The sequence below is a fragment of the Dromaius novaehollandiae genome, chromosome 1 (assembly GCF_036370855.1).
Source record: "Dromaius novaehollandiae isolate bDroNov1 chromosome 1, bDroNov1.hap1, whole genome shotgun sequence".
Lineage (NCBI taxonomy): Eukaryota > Metazoa > Chordata > Aves > Casuariiformes > Dromaiidae > Dromaius > Dromaius novaehollandiae.
Genome location: NC_088098.1, coordinates 129225813 through 129243918, shown reverse-complemented (window position 1 = coordinate 129243918; position 18106 = coordinate 129225813). Strand labels below are relative to the sequence as shown.

Below are 18106 nucleotides of genomic sequence, written 5' to 3'. Positions count from 1 at the left end.
CTCTTTCATAGAAAGTCCCTGGAATGATGATAAGGCTTTTTAGCTTTTGAAGGATGTGTTTCAATGCACAGCGTGTATGGCTTTTTAAAGACTCCACTTGAAAAGTGTGACTGGAGTATTTTAGTATCAGTGAAAAGCATGCATCTTTCTCAAGATATATTTTAATATGTCTGGCAGATATAGAGTTGATGAATAATGTAAGTTATACATTAGCATTCTTAAGGATGCAGTATGTCACTGAGTAACATCAGGATATTATACATCCTCAGCTATACTGATGAATGATGATTTTTTGTATAAAAGTACTAATCTTGCCTGATGTCACCTAATATGCAGCTGCTGGAAAATTATTCAGAAAAACATCATGATGTCTCTTAAGCATAAACATATGAGACACTTCAGTAATAGCCAGTGAAAAGTTATTAACTCCATAGAGATTATAGCTTGCTTTTATCGATAGATGATACACAAGGCTCACATTATCAGTGCTTAATAGTAACCAGATAAAAGGACATGATCAATAAAATCAGCTTTTAAAGGATCTTCTGCCTGAAGCAGAGAAGGGGGCAGTTCAAGAGTTAATGGAACAGATATACCACTAACATCTTGAGGGTAGGATGATCTTCTGCAGTGTCTGTGAAAAGTGAACAAACTAGAAGGTACAGGTATATAACCTCTTTTAAGACTTCTTTTCTAGGTGTAAATGCTTTTAATAAAATAAAGTATCTAGAGTGCAGGAACAAGACTAACAAGCCGGTGATCACTGCTTTGGGGAGGGAGAGAGAGGACAACAAAATATCTCATTATTAACAGGAAATTGGTGGTTGAAGTCAGCAGCCATACATATGGTATGAAAACGGGTCAATTAGATGATTCTCTCTTGGAGGAAGTGGTGATCCAACGTATTTCAGAGACTTGGAAGACTCAGAGGTGAAGTTAGTGTCAAACCATGTGATTGGTAATAAAATATGATTTGCAGATGATAAACCTAAGGGAAGCTTACATAATATATTACAGTTACATAAAATATAAATCACTCTAGATGTATACACAAGAATATAGGTCTGATGCCATCAAATTGACTTTCATGAAAAACTGTTATGCCTTCTTTCTGCTTTACTCCAGTAAAGCCATCAATGCCTGAAACAACAGCTCTAGGAGCTGCTATGGCAGCAGGAGCTGCAGAAGGAGTTGGAATTTGGAGTCTGAATCCTGGGGATTTGACAGCGGTGACATGTGAACGATTTGAACCACAGATCAACCCAGAGGGTAAAAACCTCTAAGAGCTTGCAAACTTAAAATTTTATGTACAATAGATCAGGGTTTTTCCTTTGTTGCATTCTGATATATACTGGTATAAAAACAGCTGTATAAAAACAGCTCTATGCAATTATCCTCACAAATGATGAAGATCAGCTTTGCAGTGTTTGGTTTAGGAAACAGTGCATTCTGCTTACTATTTTGGTCATTTGTTGGCTAGTAAGACTGGAAAAAAAATTAAATGTCATAATTCATTGGGAGTGGAGTGGAAAACCGCATGTGTGCTATTTTCTTTGGGTGGTGAATTTTTGTTTGTATGTGGGCTTTTTGTGTTGTTTTTGTTTTTAAAGCTTGGCACCCAGCATTGCAATTAGTGGCTTTTGTTTTATATCAAGTGAAAACAGAGAAACCTGTGTTGGCTTTTCATTTCTCAGTCTTGAAAGCTTTTCACTGAGAAAGATGGTGTCTCCTAAAGTTCTTGTACATTTATGAGTTTTCACAGGTAGAAAGGTCAAACCAAATTTTAGGAGACTCTTTAGGCTTTAAAAAGCCTACACCAATCATTGTTTTTAGTTAACTCTTTCATCAGTTCTTAAAAGCTTCTAGAGACAAGAAAGCATGTGCTTGACATAATAATTATCCCATATGCATGACAAATGCATTTTTGTCTCTTTAATTATTTTTTAACTTCTTGTACAGGTTTCTGTTTTACTTCCCATTTTGATTATAATTACTGCTATAATCCATACTTTAAGTCATTATTTTCAACACTGGAGGGCTTCTACGTGAATAATAATTGTTCCATTTCTTCCTACTTATAAATCTGCTTATTGGTGAACAGCCACAAAGTTGTTTTTAAGATTTATTTCTCCTTACTAGGAATAATTTTCTTTTAATCTATTCAAAACAGTATTTTACATTTGTGTGTGTGTGTGTGCAGACAAACTATAGTATGAAGAAGTGTGGAAAGCCAAGACTGTAGTCTCTGCTTCTTAAATATTTGTAGTGGTATTCATATAAATTCATAGACTTTTCTGTTTGCTGATTTCTCAATTTCAGAAAGTGAATACCGTTATGCCAGATGGAAGAAAGCTGTGATGAAATCTATGGGCTGGGAGACATCTGAAGCTCCTTCAAATGGTAAACCAATGATTAATGCAGTTTGAGTATTGCTAATTGGCCAGTTAGCTCAGGTAATTAATCTTGAGATTCATGACCTTTTCTGCTCATACCATCACTGGTCTATTCAATTGATTTGAAAACTATTACTTAAGAGCTGTGGAAACAAAGCAGGAAATAGATAGGCTTTAACTCTTGAAAAGACACAAGCAGCATCTTGTAGGCCTCTAAAAACACAGGACATTAATTAGGATTAAACTTCAGGCTTTGCAGAATTGCATTGGTTTAAAAAAAAATCCTCACTAAAATAGTAGATTCAGCACAATGCTGAGATAGTTAGTGCAGTGATTTCTTAAACTTTCCTATACTACACGCTCATATTGCAAAAGAGAAAAGTTTCATCCTGTGATTTTTTTCTTGCTATATCTTGCTTTATCATATGCTTTATAGGAAGGAGGGATAAATAACCATCTCAAAATCTGTATGACCCACAAGAACTAAGAGTGAGAAGTTATCATAAAGAGTTGCACAGACCTTTTGTGCACATATAGAGAATATGCAAACACTTATGAGGGACTAAACAGGATCTTTCCTTTGAAATAGAGGGCTTTTGCATCTTTCAGGTTTGAATTAAAGCTGCAGTCTTCTATCATCTGTAATTTGAATTTATGTTTCTGCACCATTTCAGGATAAGTTTTCAGGCCTGAGTGAAACTATGTGTCATTTGTAGGCCTTATCTTCATTTAATTTTGTTTCACTTAAGCTAAATAAGCTGCTAGAATAAGAAATGTAAGATTTTAAAGTATCTTCAAAATGTAAACTGCCACCAGAATCCAGTTACAGCTGTATGGAAGTGTCTAACTTTATTACTGAAAGATAAAGCTAAAATTTTTCTTCTATGATCCTATATATTCATTTAAGTATCTTATTTAACACTGTGGTTATACAAACAATTCTCTCAGTCCTGTCTAGAAGGCAAATAGGTAGGTTAGCATGAGTAACAAGATTCCTTTCAGTATTGTCCATTATTATTTAGTAGCCTTACATCTCAACTCTGTATTATGTATCGTAAAATCCCACACTGATGTGTATCTTACCTATTTATCTTTGTTTCCTTTTGAAGCATAAAAAAATTCTATCTTACAGAAAATAAAACTAGATCTTGCTCTTCAACTATTGTGAAAAAGGGATGTTCATCAAAATCTACCTTCAGTGATTACCTATTTTACTACTGGGGGAAAAAATAGATGTTTTTCTTTCTTCTTACTTTGAAAATATGGTTTCCACCTGTTAGGAGCATTTAAGATTGACGAATACTAGAAATAGGCTCAACCTAAATAGTTCTAACAGTGAAATTTGGATTTAAACTCTTATGATGAAAGCCTGTTTCAAATTATTATGGGGGGTTATGCACAGACTTTTTTAGCTTTTCTGCAAATGTTACTACATTTGTTACTTTTGCTGTTCATATGATTTTTAACACATATATTGCAATTTATATATATATTTCTCTTTTGATTTGCTTGACTGGAAACACCTTCCCCTGGATGACATCAGGTGACACTAGTATCTTCTGTAGTCTGCCTTTGGGTTTTTTTATTATGAGTAGCATGATAATGTTAATCGGAGCAAAGTACGTCTCAGGTTAGTTTTTATTTGAATGAGATTATTTTAAAAGCTATCTACACTAGTTTAAGTGTTGGGGTTTTTTGTCTTCTATCTTTATTTTCAGCAAAAGTGACTGATCATTTTTGTTGCTCATGCACACAACTGTTCATAAGGTTGTGAATTAGACATACAATACTTAAGGAAGCCAAATGAAGGCCATCTCAAATTCATCATCCTATGCCATGAAATTCATGTTAGATGTACATGAAACTTTGAAATATCCCTTCCCTTCATCTAGCTACTGCAGATTGTATACAGGTTCTAAAAAGGAAATAGGTTGGAGCAGCCTAGCAGAGTTGTACATTGCCTGTGTTAGAGTGAGGTTCCATCCTTTGTCTTGTAGTTCTCATAAAATTAAAAATCATTTTGAGGATCCAGTTTAACTAAAAGGAAGGCTTTTCTTCTGTCCCTGAAAGGCTTCATGTACCCGTTTTTCTGGTCCCCTTGGAATTATTGTATGGATAGAAAACTTCTTCCACTAAATCTATAGAATACTCTTTTTGTACTTTGCTCTTGATGGATAAGTGAATTTCATTTTGTATAAAGAGAAGAAACCTTCATAAGCCTATCCACAAAAACTGTTTTAAGGGAAAGGGACTGTGTGCATATGCAATGAAGATGCATCTTTAACCTATTAATATACAGTATATTTTATTTTAAAAGAAGGTTCTTACTGAAGATGAGTGTTAGTTACTTGTGCCAGAAATAAGACATTTTATTAACATATTCATATGGTAAGAAAAAGAAGTTCATATGGTGATGTCATTTGTTTGTATTTTTTGTGTTTTATAATATCATCCCACAGCAAATATTTTACAGTATAGCTATTATTACTTCTTAGTGGGCTTTTTGGGTGTGGTTGTTTTCTTGGGGGGGAGGGGCTTATTTTCTAATTAAACAGAATGTTGAAGACTCTAGCATGCTCCTATGGTGATGTGTTTATATTTTGTTTTTAGTCATTTAGCCTGAATTTACTATTCAGTTGTATTTTTCCTTGCATGAAGAGACTGTCTGAGCTTATAGGAGAACTAAAATCAAACTAATCAAATGCTCAGTAAAAATCAAACTGAACAAATGGATTGGCATTGATTTACTAACTCTGGAATGTATCTGTAAATAAGAACAATCTTGATTATGAAGAGCATAATAAAACCAACCATGAATAAGTGGGTAAATTTTTAACAAGCTGAACTAAGCAACTTGAATGTTAATTGTGGGTCAGGTTCTTGACACATACAATAATATCACAAGCAATATTAAGTGGTCAGATAAGCAACTTAAATTCTGAGTTTATTGCTTTTTAAAAACAACTAATCAGTAACCTGCGCATATATCTAAACTAGTACTGTTGGAACTCAGGAAAACAGACTTTCTCTCCTTTCCCTGAGCTTGTCAGTGCTTTTCTTTGCTGTAAATGGAGAACACATTCATCTCAATTCACTCTGGCCTTCAGAACCAATCTTTGCTCCTGTTTTCAAATAACAATAACTATTAAGGGGTTTTAGTATGTAATGTACATGGTAAGCTTGGGAACAGGAGAAGTTGCAAGAAATTTCCAGCCCTTTTTTTTTTTTTTTTTTTTTTTTAATATGATTATGTCTAAATTGGGCTAGCATCAATGATGATATGTACAGGTTGTAGTTTTGTTCAGCTGTGTGTTAGGATATAGAACTTCTGTTGCTGATGGGAGCACGACTGCTTCCCTGTTAGACATTTACTCTGGTAAATCTCCTTTTGCTTTTAAAAGACAGAACTAGCTGACCAGACTTTTCTCCTAACTTCAATCTTGGAACTCCATTAATTAATTTGTTACATTTTATCTTTTAATGAAACACTGGAACTCCAATGCAGTCATCAGTATAGTAAGTTTGAGGATTGAATCTACTGAGGATTGAATTCATCCTTCATGTGCTGAAATAGCAGTAAGTCTTGCATGGCAACAGTGCTATTGTTAAACATGTCTCTCTGGGGCAGGGCTATGATTTTACAACGGCTGAAACGTGAGGGAAAAATCTGCTGTGGCAGAATAGAGAACACTAATGTTGCAAAAAAACAATATAGGGAACTGCTAAACTAACTGCTTTTTCATGCAGTACTTGATGACTGAATACAAAGATATGATATCGTTTCATGATTTCATCAAAATCATGTCGATTACTTGCACTTTTATGATCTTCATTCTTTTTCTTTCCAGTGAAGAAAAGACCAATATCTTACTTTATTTCACTATTAAAACAGCTTTTATGTAGCAATTGGAGTCCTTATGCAAAGATTTTGCCAATCTTTCAAACTAGTTTTAGAACTGGATACCTGAGAGATTTCAACCTACTGTATAGCTGTACTCTTCTTGAGGGGGCAAGGAGAGGAGTTGACTGAAAATCATATTATTCTATTAGACTCAAATTTAAAGAAGTGCTGTTTATGCTTAAATTGGCTCAAGTGATGTATAAAAACAGAGAATTAGTTATATATGGGATCTAAAGTCCTTTGACTTTATCCCCACAGAACAAGGTGTCAGTGCTGGTAGTGATGTCATATTCCTCCTACCTAAATACTCTTAGTGCTTTGTTTTTTCTAAGATTCTGTTTTTCCTTTTTAGTCTTTTGGGTTGTGATAGTTATTGCCAAGTTGCAAACTAATTCATATATAGGGATCACTATGCAGTTCTCCAAGTTAGTTGCAGTAATATTTCCCATATTCTGAAAGCTGAGCTCATATTCAGAAAATACTAGACTTAGAGTACTCTACCTCAATCCTTCTACTTGTTAAAAGTTTACCCATCTTATTTAGTGTGGTCCCTTCTCTCCTGCTATATGCACATCTCAAACACTTAAGAATGTTAGCTTACATATGTGCAGTTGTGGCACAAGATACATATAATTTTTTATTGCCTCTCTGGCATTGATTGAAAACAAAGGATGGTTATACTGAAGTCCTTCTATAGCTCAGCTGTATTATAGAGTGTAATAAATGTTTCAGGGCAAATTCTATGCTACTAATACGTATTCTTTCCTATTTAAGGTACTGATAAATGAGACTACTTAATGGACTACCTGGATGCAGCTGATTTTTTTTGTTTGTTTTATTTATGAAGAGTTTCCACCACCAATGTGATTATACTGTGTGACTAAATCCATTCATGAACCCATTTGTTGCCAGGCCTTGAGCAACCTCCCAGTGGTATACTGAAACTTAGTCATCACCCCATCACTGCTTTGCTCCCTTCCCCATCAAATCCAGCTTCACTGAAAGCATTTGTGTTGACTGTCTCACATCATACTATTTCACATTATGAAATTTTAAAATTTCAGAAGCTCTAGCTTTGTTTGAGAAAGTTGTCATTTAAAAAACTTCTGGGGTAATTTCAGATGTTTTTCTATGCTCTCCAGGGTTTTGGTACTTTATAAAATGCACTGCAGAAAGTTATAATGATGCACTATAGAACTTTGTAAACATCCGATAATATTTCTTCCAGCTGCTATGGATTATCTATCATATTTCTATGCTTGCCAAAGATGTGTTGTTTTAGTGGCCATAAGTCTGAAACAACTTTAATGGTACAAACCTTTTAAACACTAGCTCAAATTGTATCTTCAGTATCACACGTTGCCACTGGTTTGGCAATGAAAAGGTTGGAAATATGGTCACCAGAGTACTATCAAAATGCTCTATCACAAAGTTAAATGGAGGTTTGGGTTGGCTTCTGGCATACGTAGCCAGCTTGCCTATTAGTAAGTATTTAAGACACTAAGCCCTGTAACTGTATCTTTAAAGAGGTAGGAGTAAATAGACATTTTGGTTAAGGCTGTGTTTCATGTTCTTCCCTGTTTGTATTTGTTTTGAAAGACAAATTTGACACAGCATGCAATTCAAAGGAGAACTTCTTAGTCCTCTGTAGCTGATAACTCTTATTACTCTGAACAATGTACTTTTCTTGACCAATACTGCATATGTTTTGTCATCCTGCTTAAGGATGTTTTAGTGATTATATGTTAAACTTTCGAAAGTTGAAGCTGAATTAATTTTCCTTAAAGAGGGTCCACTCCCGATTAAATATCAGTGCTTTAGTTCTTGATCTCATTTAGTATATCTCAGGGACCAAAATCTCCCTTTCGATTTCCATGTCCATAGTTTTAACAGCAAGTTATCCCAAGATATGCTGGGTGAACCCAAAATCCTGGCTTGGAACTGTAAGTACTTGGCACCTGAAATGGGCCACTGGAATTCAACATACTTGAAAACTGAGTTGCATCTGCCTTGAAACTTTAGATCCTCCATAGGTAAAGGAGTGAGGCAATAATCTTAACTTCAGCTTCCTGGTTGGTTTCAACAGCATGAGAAATGCCAACCTTGTTGGCCAGGTCAGAGAAAATGTGTTCTTGTATAGTGTCACTAGATCACTATAGAATGATATTGAGGTTAAATGTGGGAACAATGACTTTCAAAACAAATTACAAAGATGTATTTAAATGCACTAGGAGTTAAAGGGAGTGGGGTTTTTTGTGCGTGTTTGTTCTTAAAGATTTTTGTCTTAAGAAAAAAAGTTATTCTTTGACTAAGTTTGTTTTTCTTCATTCAACTGTAAATAGCGGTTTAGTTTTAAAAGAAATGTTAAATATATGTGTGTCTGAAGCAATGGATTGCACAGAAATTCAGGTCTGTACAATATATTTAATATCAAATGCATATTAATTGCCTTTTTGTTATCAAGTGCAATGACCTTTGAAAATGTGACTTTTAATTAAGAAGTTAGAGAAGGAATATATTCCTCCTGTGGCTGCATGTATAAATTCAGCTGAGGGGATTTTTATGCACGGGTGAAAATATAACACCAACATTCTAATCCCACAACTCCTATAAATACCTGAATGTGAGGTGCAACTGAAACTTCTGGGTTTCCAGTTTTTATGGAGAGGTGAATAAAGCGTGAAAAATGAACATGAATCTTTAGAAAAATGTTTATACTCCTTACCTTTTCTCTGAGCTGTTGATGATCCCATCTTACACCAAGGAACAGGAGTAACAGCAGCCTTTGGAGTGCACAGGTCAAGGGCAGCACACACCTGAAAAAATGGACTTCTGAGTATGACTTCTTGCCAAAAATACTGAAGTAGTGAAACTGGGATAGTGTTGCCTTTGCCAGTGGTGTATGTGGCAAGGGAAAAAAGTAGCGTGTATTATTCAGGAGGGAGATTTTTTGCTGCTTTTTCTGATGTATCTTTTACTGAGAAACACAATTCCTATTACTTTTTTCACTGAGTAAATACCATAATTTTATTTTCAATTGCTGTTGCAAGTATTTTTTTAGAATATCGCACCACTGTACTCTTTCTACCAACGTAGTTGAAATTAATTGTAAACCGTGTGTGGGGAGAACTGCTGAAAAGTAGCTTTTGTGAATAGAAAACTGTGATTTTTTTTTTCTATATATTACCAGATTTATAAATTCTTACTTGAGAAATGCATTCACTTGTTATTAAAATACAATAAACAAACTGGTGTATTTTGTCAGTTTATTTTTGCATGTTATCTTGCAGATACATTTTTGTTAATATTTTTATATGGACTATTAATATGCACTGAGGCATATTAAATAATAGAACCTCCACTTTGTCTCACACACACATGCTTTACCTTGCTGAGGTACGTGGATCAAATATATGTCATACTGGGTTGTGTTTTTTACTGATATATTCAGTTTCATGGATTGGATTAGAAACAACTCAGACTTCCTCAGCCCCCACCTATTCAGGAAAAGGCAGGGAAATACAAGTAAGAAGATGAAGAGGGACACAGTCCCATAGGTTTGGTTTGAAGGTCACAGACAACATCGGTGATACTGCTAAAGATTAAAAAGCTAGTATGAATTGGGGGGAGGAGAAATGTCAACAAAATAGAAAACATTGCTGGAGGCAATACCTAGAAACATCTGAAATTTCTATTTTTAAAAAAACAGAATAGGGGGTATGTGTATACAGCAACTGCCTTCAAAATCCCCCCCTCCCAAAAGGATACATTTACACAGTGTGCCTGCCAGATTCTTTTGTTTTGTCTGTACATGGATCAAAATCATATTTACACATCTACTCCTGCATAATTATACCTTATTATATAATTATAGCCTTCAGCCATAGTCTTTAAGAAGTCAGTAGTCCCATATATCAAAATCAATTATTGTGAGCCAGAAACAAATCACTTAAATATTATGTAAATTATCACAGAAATTTGGCTAACACATTATTACTCAATACCAGACTTCCACCTCTGCTTGTGAGGTTTTAAAGTTTTCCTTTCAAATGGCAAAATTAGAGTCTTGCCCTCAGCTGTGTTTACAAGAGCATACTGAAACTTCAGGAGAATTATGAGAACAAAAGAGTATTAATCTAATTAATACAGATAATTAAACTTAATTTGATATGAAGTTTTATTCACTTGTATAAACAAATGCTTTTCAACAGAAGTTAATATAATGTCTCATCTAGTATTGGAAGCGTATGCAAATAAACTTTTTAATAACCATGCCTACATCCAATAATCTTCCCATCTAAAGAAGCCTGAATCTGTTGCTATTGGAATGCCACCCCATTAATAGATGTAGCACAAGGTCAGAGTGATTTGTTTACTCTTGTTATACTTCTCTGGCATTTATGGAAGCAGTACACACAAATCCTGGAGATAAGGACAGGCAAATGACTAGCAGCCTTTTAAAGCATAGAAATAATATGGGACCATTGCTAGAATTATTCTCCTATGCTCTCTCTGCTGATCAGTGGATCAGTGGTGATCAAAGTCAATAGCAAACCGAAGTTAGTATCTTCCCCCAGTGCTCTGTGTATATCTTGCAGAAGATATGGAAATGTCTCTTTTTTTCTGTATAATTTCAAGGCAATAAATTAAAATGCTGAATATAGGTCAGTCCTCTGGGAGGACAGACTGACAGCTCAAGTTTGCAAAAGCTATTTGTGACAAATTAATTCGTAACACACACAAAGTAAACGACTCTGAGCTTCCAGTCACTAGTCACTCCTTTGTCGAGGTGGATAGTTGCAGGTATGCTCCTACTTTGATAGTGTGCCCATGCTAAGGGCTCAAAACCCTCAGAGATGCCCAGTCCCTCCATCAGTGCTCTGGACCCAAGAGCAGCACAGAAAGCTTTCAGATGGTTATGTCAGACCTCAGAAGATATGTTATGAATGATGACAGACAGACAGTGCCACCACTGTGTGGGGTAATGGTGAGTGGGACGATGTCAGGTCAGTTCTGTTTCATTAGATGACTCTTGGCTTAGGTTTGGGGGCATCCAGAATCAGGCCTGCTTCTTGGTGTGTCAAGTAACCTCATAGACAGACTGAGCCAATTCATGAGAAGGATATTAAATTATATTTCCTTAAGTCTTATGAAAGGGAACAAGGCCATCCTTAGATACATATTTTATTCTTAATTGCCAATACACTTGGTGATACTCCTTCCAACCTCATTTTTTTTAATCTTCCTTGCACTGTCTCCTGCCTCTTCTCCCATTCCCATTCCTTGTCCTATTTCCCTTCTCATTTGCTTTCTACACTCTCATCAGCTCTCCATTCTTACTCACTTGCACAGATTCAGCTCCACTGTCCAAAGCTCTTTGTCCTAATTTATTAAAGTTCTAACTTGAGACCTGTGTATCGCCTTCACTTGCTTCTTTGTCACCCTTCACCTGCCTTTGGAAAATGTCTCTGCGTGTTGTATACTTGCAGACAGTCACTTGTGAAGAGTGGATCACGTTCTCTAAATCAGAGGAACACAACCAGGGATTACCACAACCATAACTTTACAGAGCCATTTCTTCCTCCTGCAACTTGATAAATAGCCATGTAGCAATAATCAAAAAGAAACACTAAACACAGGGATGATCAGAGTAACAGTTTCACTGGAATCCACACTCTAGGTGTTTGTTGAGATTCAGGATAGTATCTTTTAGGGTTTTTTTATGGACTTGGCTTACATCATGACAAGAATAGTGTACTAGTTCCAATGTTCAGCCAGGATAAGACCATTAAGGAGAGAAATTTTTTTTGATACATTTCATACTTGTATTTTTACAAATTCAAATATCTCCATCCCAACTTCAGTGCTGAAGCCAGGCTCATGCAATAGCCCTTTCCCAGTACAGCTATGCTACCCATAAGTATAATGATACTTTTTTTGGTTGATACCTTAGCACTCACATATATGTCTTCATATAGATGTAGTGGCAATGCTGCATTTTTACTGGTATTGCTGGCATTTTAGGTGGGAAATGATCTAAAAATCTCTGTATTATCATGGCAGAATTGCTTTACTGCTGTTTTATTTCTGTTCATTAAGGAACTCTTCTGCAGAAATAGCCTTGGCATCTTGGGCTTGAATTAAGCCCAACTGTTTTCCCAGCAATTTTAATGGATCACTGTTCAGGCCAAATCACATAATGCTTCTAATCTAAACAGGGTAGAATAAATACAGTCTATGCAAAAGCAATCTTTCTTCAGTGGAGACAAACTTTTGAAGAATATGATAAAGGAATTAATTGTAACAGTTTAAAAAGCCCTCAGGTGATGGTATCCCGTTATTTGGACATGTGCACTGATATGATCGATTGACTTTTTCCAGCTCCCTTTTTGATTCTTCCAGTCCACTTTGTTCCTTAGATTAATCTTTACTAGCATCACATATGGTTGAAATTTTGCAAAGAACCATAAAACAGATTCATCACCACTGTCATTTTGCTACCAGAGCAGATGTCAAGGAAATGTAGTTCTAATTGTAAAAATAAAACTCCTATTTGATCAGCTGAGTAATTACGCACCACTGGTCCAACACACGAGACTCCTTTATTTAAGGAAGGCATGTTTTGTACTCAAAAGCCATTTGAACAGATGTGATATTTATTATGTTCATTTTCAATAAACATTTATTTTGTTTCTTTGACATTTTCATCATTTTGTAGGGCTGCCTAAATTAGCAGTAAGTAAATGCCACAAGTGACTTGAGAGAAAATTGTAAATGATTGTGTAGTTTATAAATCACTGCAATATAAAATACTTCTATACGACTATGGTAAATTCTGATTTTAATTTGGATCCTTTGATTGATTAAAAGTTTAAAGCATAAATTGTATTTTATGAACAAGGGAGCAAAGAATTGTTTTAGCTTTCTTAATCACATTTTGCCTTTGCTGAAAAGTACCGGCTGTTCATAATTAACAAGACATTTGTTGGCTGTATTAATTTTTCATGAAAGTTAAATTCATTTATAATTAAAGGTGCTCATTTGACAATATGACAAAGTGAAGTCCTTTGTGTTTTCACAAAACAAGTTGTGCGCAGGCAGCAGACTAAGTCTTTTTCCCTTACCTTTATGCACAGCATAAGCAAGTGCATTCTTGTTGCACCAATCCAGAGACTGGTGCAACAGTCTAGACCATTTTTGATACTAGGGTGTCCACTGAGATTACACTTTGTCCTAGTGTAGCTACTTGTCTACTAAATACCAAAAGAGTTTTGTCTGTAGGTGGGTAGACAACCAACAAGGACACTTGACCTCCATCAGTAATCTGCAGTTGAATCAGTTATCTAATAATCAGACATTCTGGATCCCATTGAATCTTCTTTGCTTTATTTCTCCTCTCTTCTTGTTGTTCATTGGCTGTTTTATTTTGTGCCCACTCTAGGTGCTTAAATCACTCCATCAGTCTCAAAATAAGCCTTAAATGCAACTAAGCATTTCTTAATACTTGTGCTAGATTGTTATAGTGTGATAAGTTTCAGGCAGTCATTCATTATTCTGTTGTATTTCTTTTTAAAAAATATCGTGTCAGGGATCCTACTAGAGATGAAAAAGGCAGGGTGTCTTAACCATGATTGGTTATGGATCTAATCATCCTGTCAGCTCTGCTTGCAGTGGTATGTAAATTTAAGCCTAGCTCTTAACCCATCAAAACCATTAAGCCTCCTGGGCTTCATTCTGTCACCTCTGTGACTGTGTCTGGAAGCCCTCTAGGAGCAGAGTGCCAAAACAGGACCAGCCTGGGTGGCAAGGTTGGGCTCCTCCAAAGCAATAGCACAGCAAGCCACCCACCAACACCAGTAACTCCCTCCAACTGTGAGGCAGCAAAAAGATCCTCACCTTGCCTGTTAGTTACATCTAACACTGTGAGTTTTCCTTTCTTCTCCTAAAAATCAAGAACATTAGCTGAAATCATGTGGCTTTAGTGCACCAGCAGAGATGACAGATAGCGTATGACTGTCCCTACCTTTTTGCATCAGCAAAAATTTTACTATGCCTGGAAGGGCAAAAGTACACTGATACTGTCAGAAACAGCTGGCAGGCAGTGTAATAAACTGCTCCTTGCCACCTCTTCATTCTCAGCTGCTCCGTTCCTGACCCTGCTCTCATTCTGGTATGACAACGCAAGTCACAGGACAGGCAGCTCACCAGACCAGGGCCCTAAACGTAGGCCTAACATGCAGCGTAAGAATATCCAACTACTTACGTTACTTTTATGCCCCACATTGCTCAGCTTCACTATCTGTCAGATATCTGTCAGATATGTGTCTTCACAGTATCCCTGCAGGCTGGAACAGTTTGCAAGCCTTTTACTTAATTGATGAATGAGGTGCAAAAAGGATTACAACTGGACTTTCAAAGACACCGTAAGGCACCATGCTCCTAATAGGCCTAAGTAATTCACTCAGGGCCACACAAGAAGCCTATGATGCTTTTGTTCAAGGCTTTCACTCTCAAGCAAGACAGTCTAGATAGATGCATATTAGTAGGTTGGCCAAAGAGTAAGTCTTCAATCAGCATGACAGTCAAGGGCAAGTCTTGTGGCATATGACGACACAGACCTCAGATAGAGTAGTGCAAAGATCCTTTATTGTGAAAAACACAATGGCCGGTTATATAGCAACCAAGCCCAGCCACTCCTTTGAGTGTCTCCTGAGCATTGTGGCATCTTGTGATAGGTAGGAAGACATTTCCTGATCCCTGGCAGGCAGGCAGGCCCACCACAGCTGCTGACACATAGGCAGGAAGGCACACCGTGACTGCTTGTACACAGGGAAGAAGGCACATCATGGCTGCTGGTACATAGGGAGGAAGGCACATCATGATCACTGGTAACTCACGTGCACACATTCTGGCCACAAATCATACTTACCACATCATTACTTTCTACTTTAAAGATTCTCTGCTGTCTTGCACAGCATCATTCTATCTTGGTCCCCATAAAGTCTCACTCAGCCATTCACATAATGTCATCTTTGCCCATATGACATTTAAAAACCTGTTAAAGATTCTTGACAAAAATAAAACACATTTGAAAAGCCAGAGTACTGTAATTGCACATATTTATCAAACGTAGCACATAATTGTGTAAAGTAGGTTGACTTAAAACACTATGAAAGTTTTAATTACAATTTATTTCAGTATGGAAAAGGAGTCCACCAGGTCTTATAAATAAACTTTTGTGAAAGGATTTTGGTGGAAAATGTTGGTGCTTAAATTGCTTTAATTATATAATGCTCTTTAATGTGGCTTTCTCTGCTGCTTTACTGATGGAGCAGGAATGAGACGAGTAAAAACACCATGCAGAAACCACTCTACACAAGAGAGTATTAGTCACTTCAGATTCTTCCCTGATTAATAAAATGCTTTAACTTAACTTTCAGGGGGTAGGAAAGTAATATTCTCAGTGGTGAAAAGCAGCTGGATATCATTAACAGCTTAAAAGTGAGGGTAGTGCTTTCATCACTTCCGCTTTCCAGGAACATATTCTCTTCCCGCCCTTCTGCATCTTTTTCAGAGTCACAGCTTCATTTTCTCTGTTCTAATGTAACAGGCACCAAATTATAGGTTTCTGGCAAAATACAACCAGATTTCTTAAGAAGGTCTCCTTCTACATTTTGCCAAGCAAGATGTTGCTGACTAACATTCAGCAACTGTTCTCTTTCAGAGTATATCTCCTTCCACTGTATGAGCCAAAAACAAGTGAGAAAAAAACCCTCCTAAAATCAGGAACCCTCCTTTCTCCATGACTGTTCCACAAACAGAGCTGTATCTTTTATATCAAAAAGAGTTACATCTTTTATAACATTCCTTCCTTTTTCCATACACAAAACTTGGCTCTGCAAAAGAGATTGTAAACCTTTTTGCATTCAGCTCCAGGGATTCCCTATTCTCTCCTCGACATGCCATAGAGATTACAGCTGCAGCAAAAGACGGGGTGTGTATTGACCTGGTTCTATGATACCGAGGCTGTCAAAACTGTATCATTTGCAAAAAAAAAAAAAAAAAAAAAAAAAAAAAAAGAAAGATTGTCAGGGTAGACTAAGAGTATGAAACATTAAGAGAAGCGGTAGTGTCCAAGCACTCTAAAATCTCATGAAAGGCTTGCTTTTCTGCAAGTGCTCTCAGACTTTGGCAATTTTTTTCTAGTTTAAATATTCATGATAACTCTTGGGAAGTGTAAGCATTTTCTGCACCCCTTTATATAATGTGACAGTGGTCAGCTGATACTGCTCTGTGAAGCACATGCTCTGTCACCTGACCAAGGAGTTGCCATATAGCTATTAGGCTTATAACCCCGTTGGCCTGTAGGCATGTCACTGCTACAGCAGACAGGTCGGGGATAAGGGTGTCCCAGCCATGGCTCACCCCAGTGACAGCTCCTCTCATGCTTATGGGGTCACAGCAATAGTCCTGCCCCTGGATCCTTTACAGCCATACCAGAGGAGGGGAAGAAGAGGCTCCTCCTCTAATATATTTAGTTTAATAAGCCCTCTTTAACACTCTGTTTAATGAACAAGACTGGCATCATCAATTTCTAGACAAAGAGACTAACTTAGTGCAGAGACCTCTGATATGGTACAGTGCACCATATAAAAAAGGTATTTCCCCCATTCCTCAAATATTCATGAAATATGTTCATTTTGTGTGTGTGTGTCTATATATATATAGACACACACACATTTATATATTTGTATATATGTGTGTGTGTGTATATATATGTGTATTCATTTGAGCAGTGGATGTTGTCTGCTTTGACTTCAGTAAGGCTTTCGACACTGTCTCCCATAACATCCTCATAGGTAAGCTCAAGAAGTGCGGGATAAGTGAACGGTGAGGTGGATTGAGAACTGGCAGTACCACAGAGCTCAGAGGGTTGCGATCAGCAGCACAGTCTTGTTGGAGCCCTGTAGCTAGTGGCGTCCCCCAGAGGTCAGTACTTGGTCCGATCTTGCTCAGCTTCTTCATTAATGACCTGGAGGAAGAGACAGAGTGCAACCTCAGCAAGTTTGCTGATGATACAAAACTGAGGGGAGCGGCTGATACACCAGAGGGCTGTGCTGACATTCAGAGAGACCTGGACAGGCTGGAGAAATGGGCAGAGGGGAACCTCATCAAGTTCAACAAAGGCAAGTGCAGAGTCCTGTACCTAGGGAGGACTAACCCCTAGGCATCAATATAGGTTGGGGGTTGACCTGCTGGAGAGCAGCTCTGCAGAGAAGGACCTGGCAGTCCTGGTGGACAAGCTGACCATAAGCCAGCAATGTGCCCTTGTGGCCAAGAAGGCCAATGGCATCCTGGGGTGCATTAGGCAGAGTGTTGCTGACAGGTCGAGGGAGGTGATCCTCCCCCTCTACTCAGCCCTGGTGAAGCCACAACTGGAGTGCTGTGTCCAATTCAGTCTTGCCAGTACAAGAGAGACATGGAACTACTGAAGAGAGTCCAGCATAGGTCTCCTAAGATGATGGAGTGGAGCATCTCCCCTATGAGAAAAGGCTGAGAGAGCTGGGACTCCTCAGCCTGGAGAAGAGAAGACTGAGCGGGGATCTCATCAATGTATACAATTTATATCTGAAGGGAGGGTGTCAAGAGGATGGAGCCAGACTATTTTCAGTGGTGCTCAGCAACAGAACAAGAGGCAATGGCCACAAATTCTGAAACAGAAGAAGTTCCATCTGAATATGAGGAAAAACGTCTTTACTGTGAAGCTGACAGAACACTGGAACAGGCTGCCAGAGAGGTGGTGGAGTCTCCT

The 18106-nt window shown here is 37.3% G+C and overlaps 1 protein-coding gene across 3 annotated transcripts in view; it reads left to right on the top strand.

The window, feature by feature from the left end:
- The window catches only part of GK (glycerol kinase), a 38219-nt gene extending 28677 nt beyond the window's left edge, over positions 1–9542 (top strand). Inside the window, exons 17-20 of one of the 3 annotated variants that reach the window (XM_026101658.2) lie at positions 1126–1269; positions 2320–2400; positions 5899–5969; positions 7069–9542. In XM_026101658.2, coding sequence (XP_025957443.1) covers positions 1126–1269; positions 2320–2400; positions 5899–5942 — 269 coding nt within the window. In that variant the 3' untranslated portion in view covers positions 5943–5969; positions 7069–9542. Of the gene's footprint in view, positions 1–1125; positions 1270–2319; positions 2401–3936; positions 4024–5898; positions 5970–7068 lie in introns of all 3 variants that reach the window. The other 2 variants (XM_026101657.2, XM_026101659.2) reach the window with 2 other exon arrangements.
- The last annotated feature ends 8564 nt before the right edge of the window (positions 9543–18106 follow it).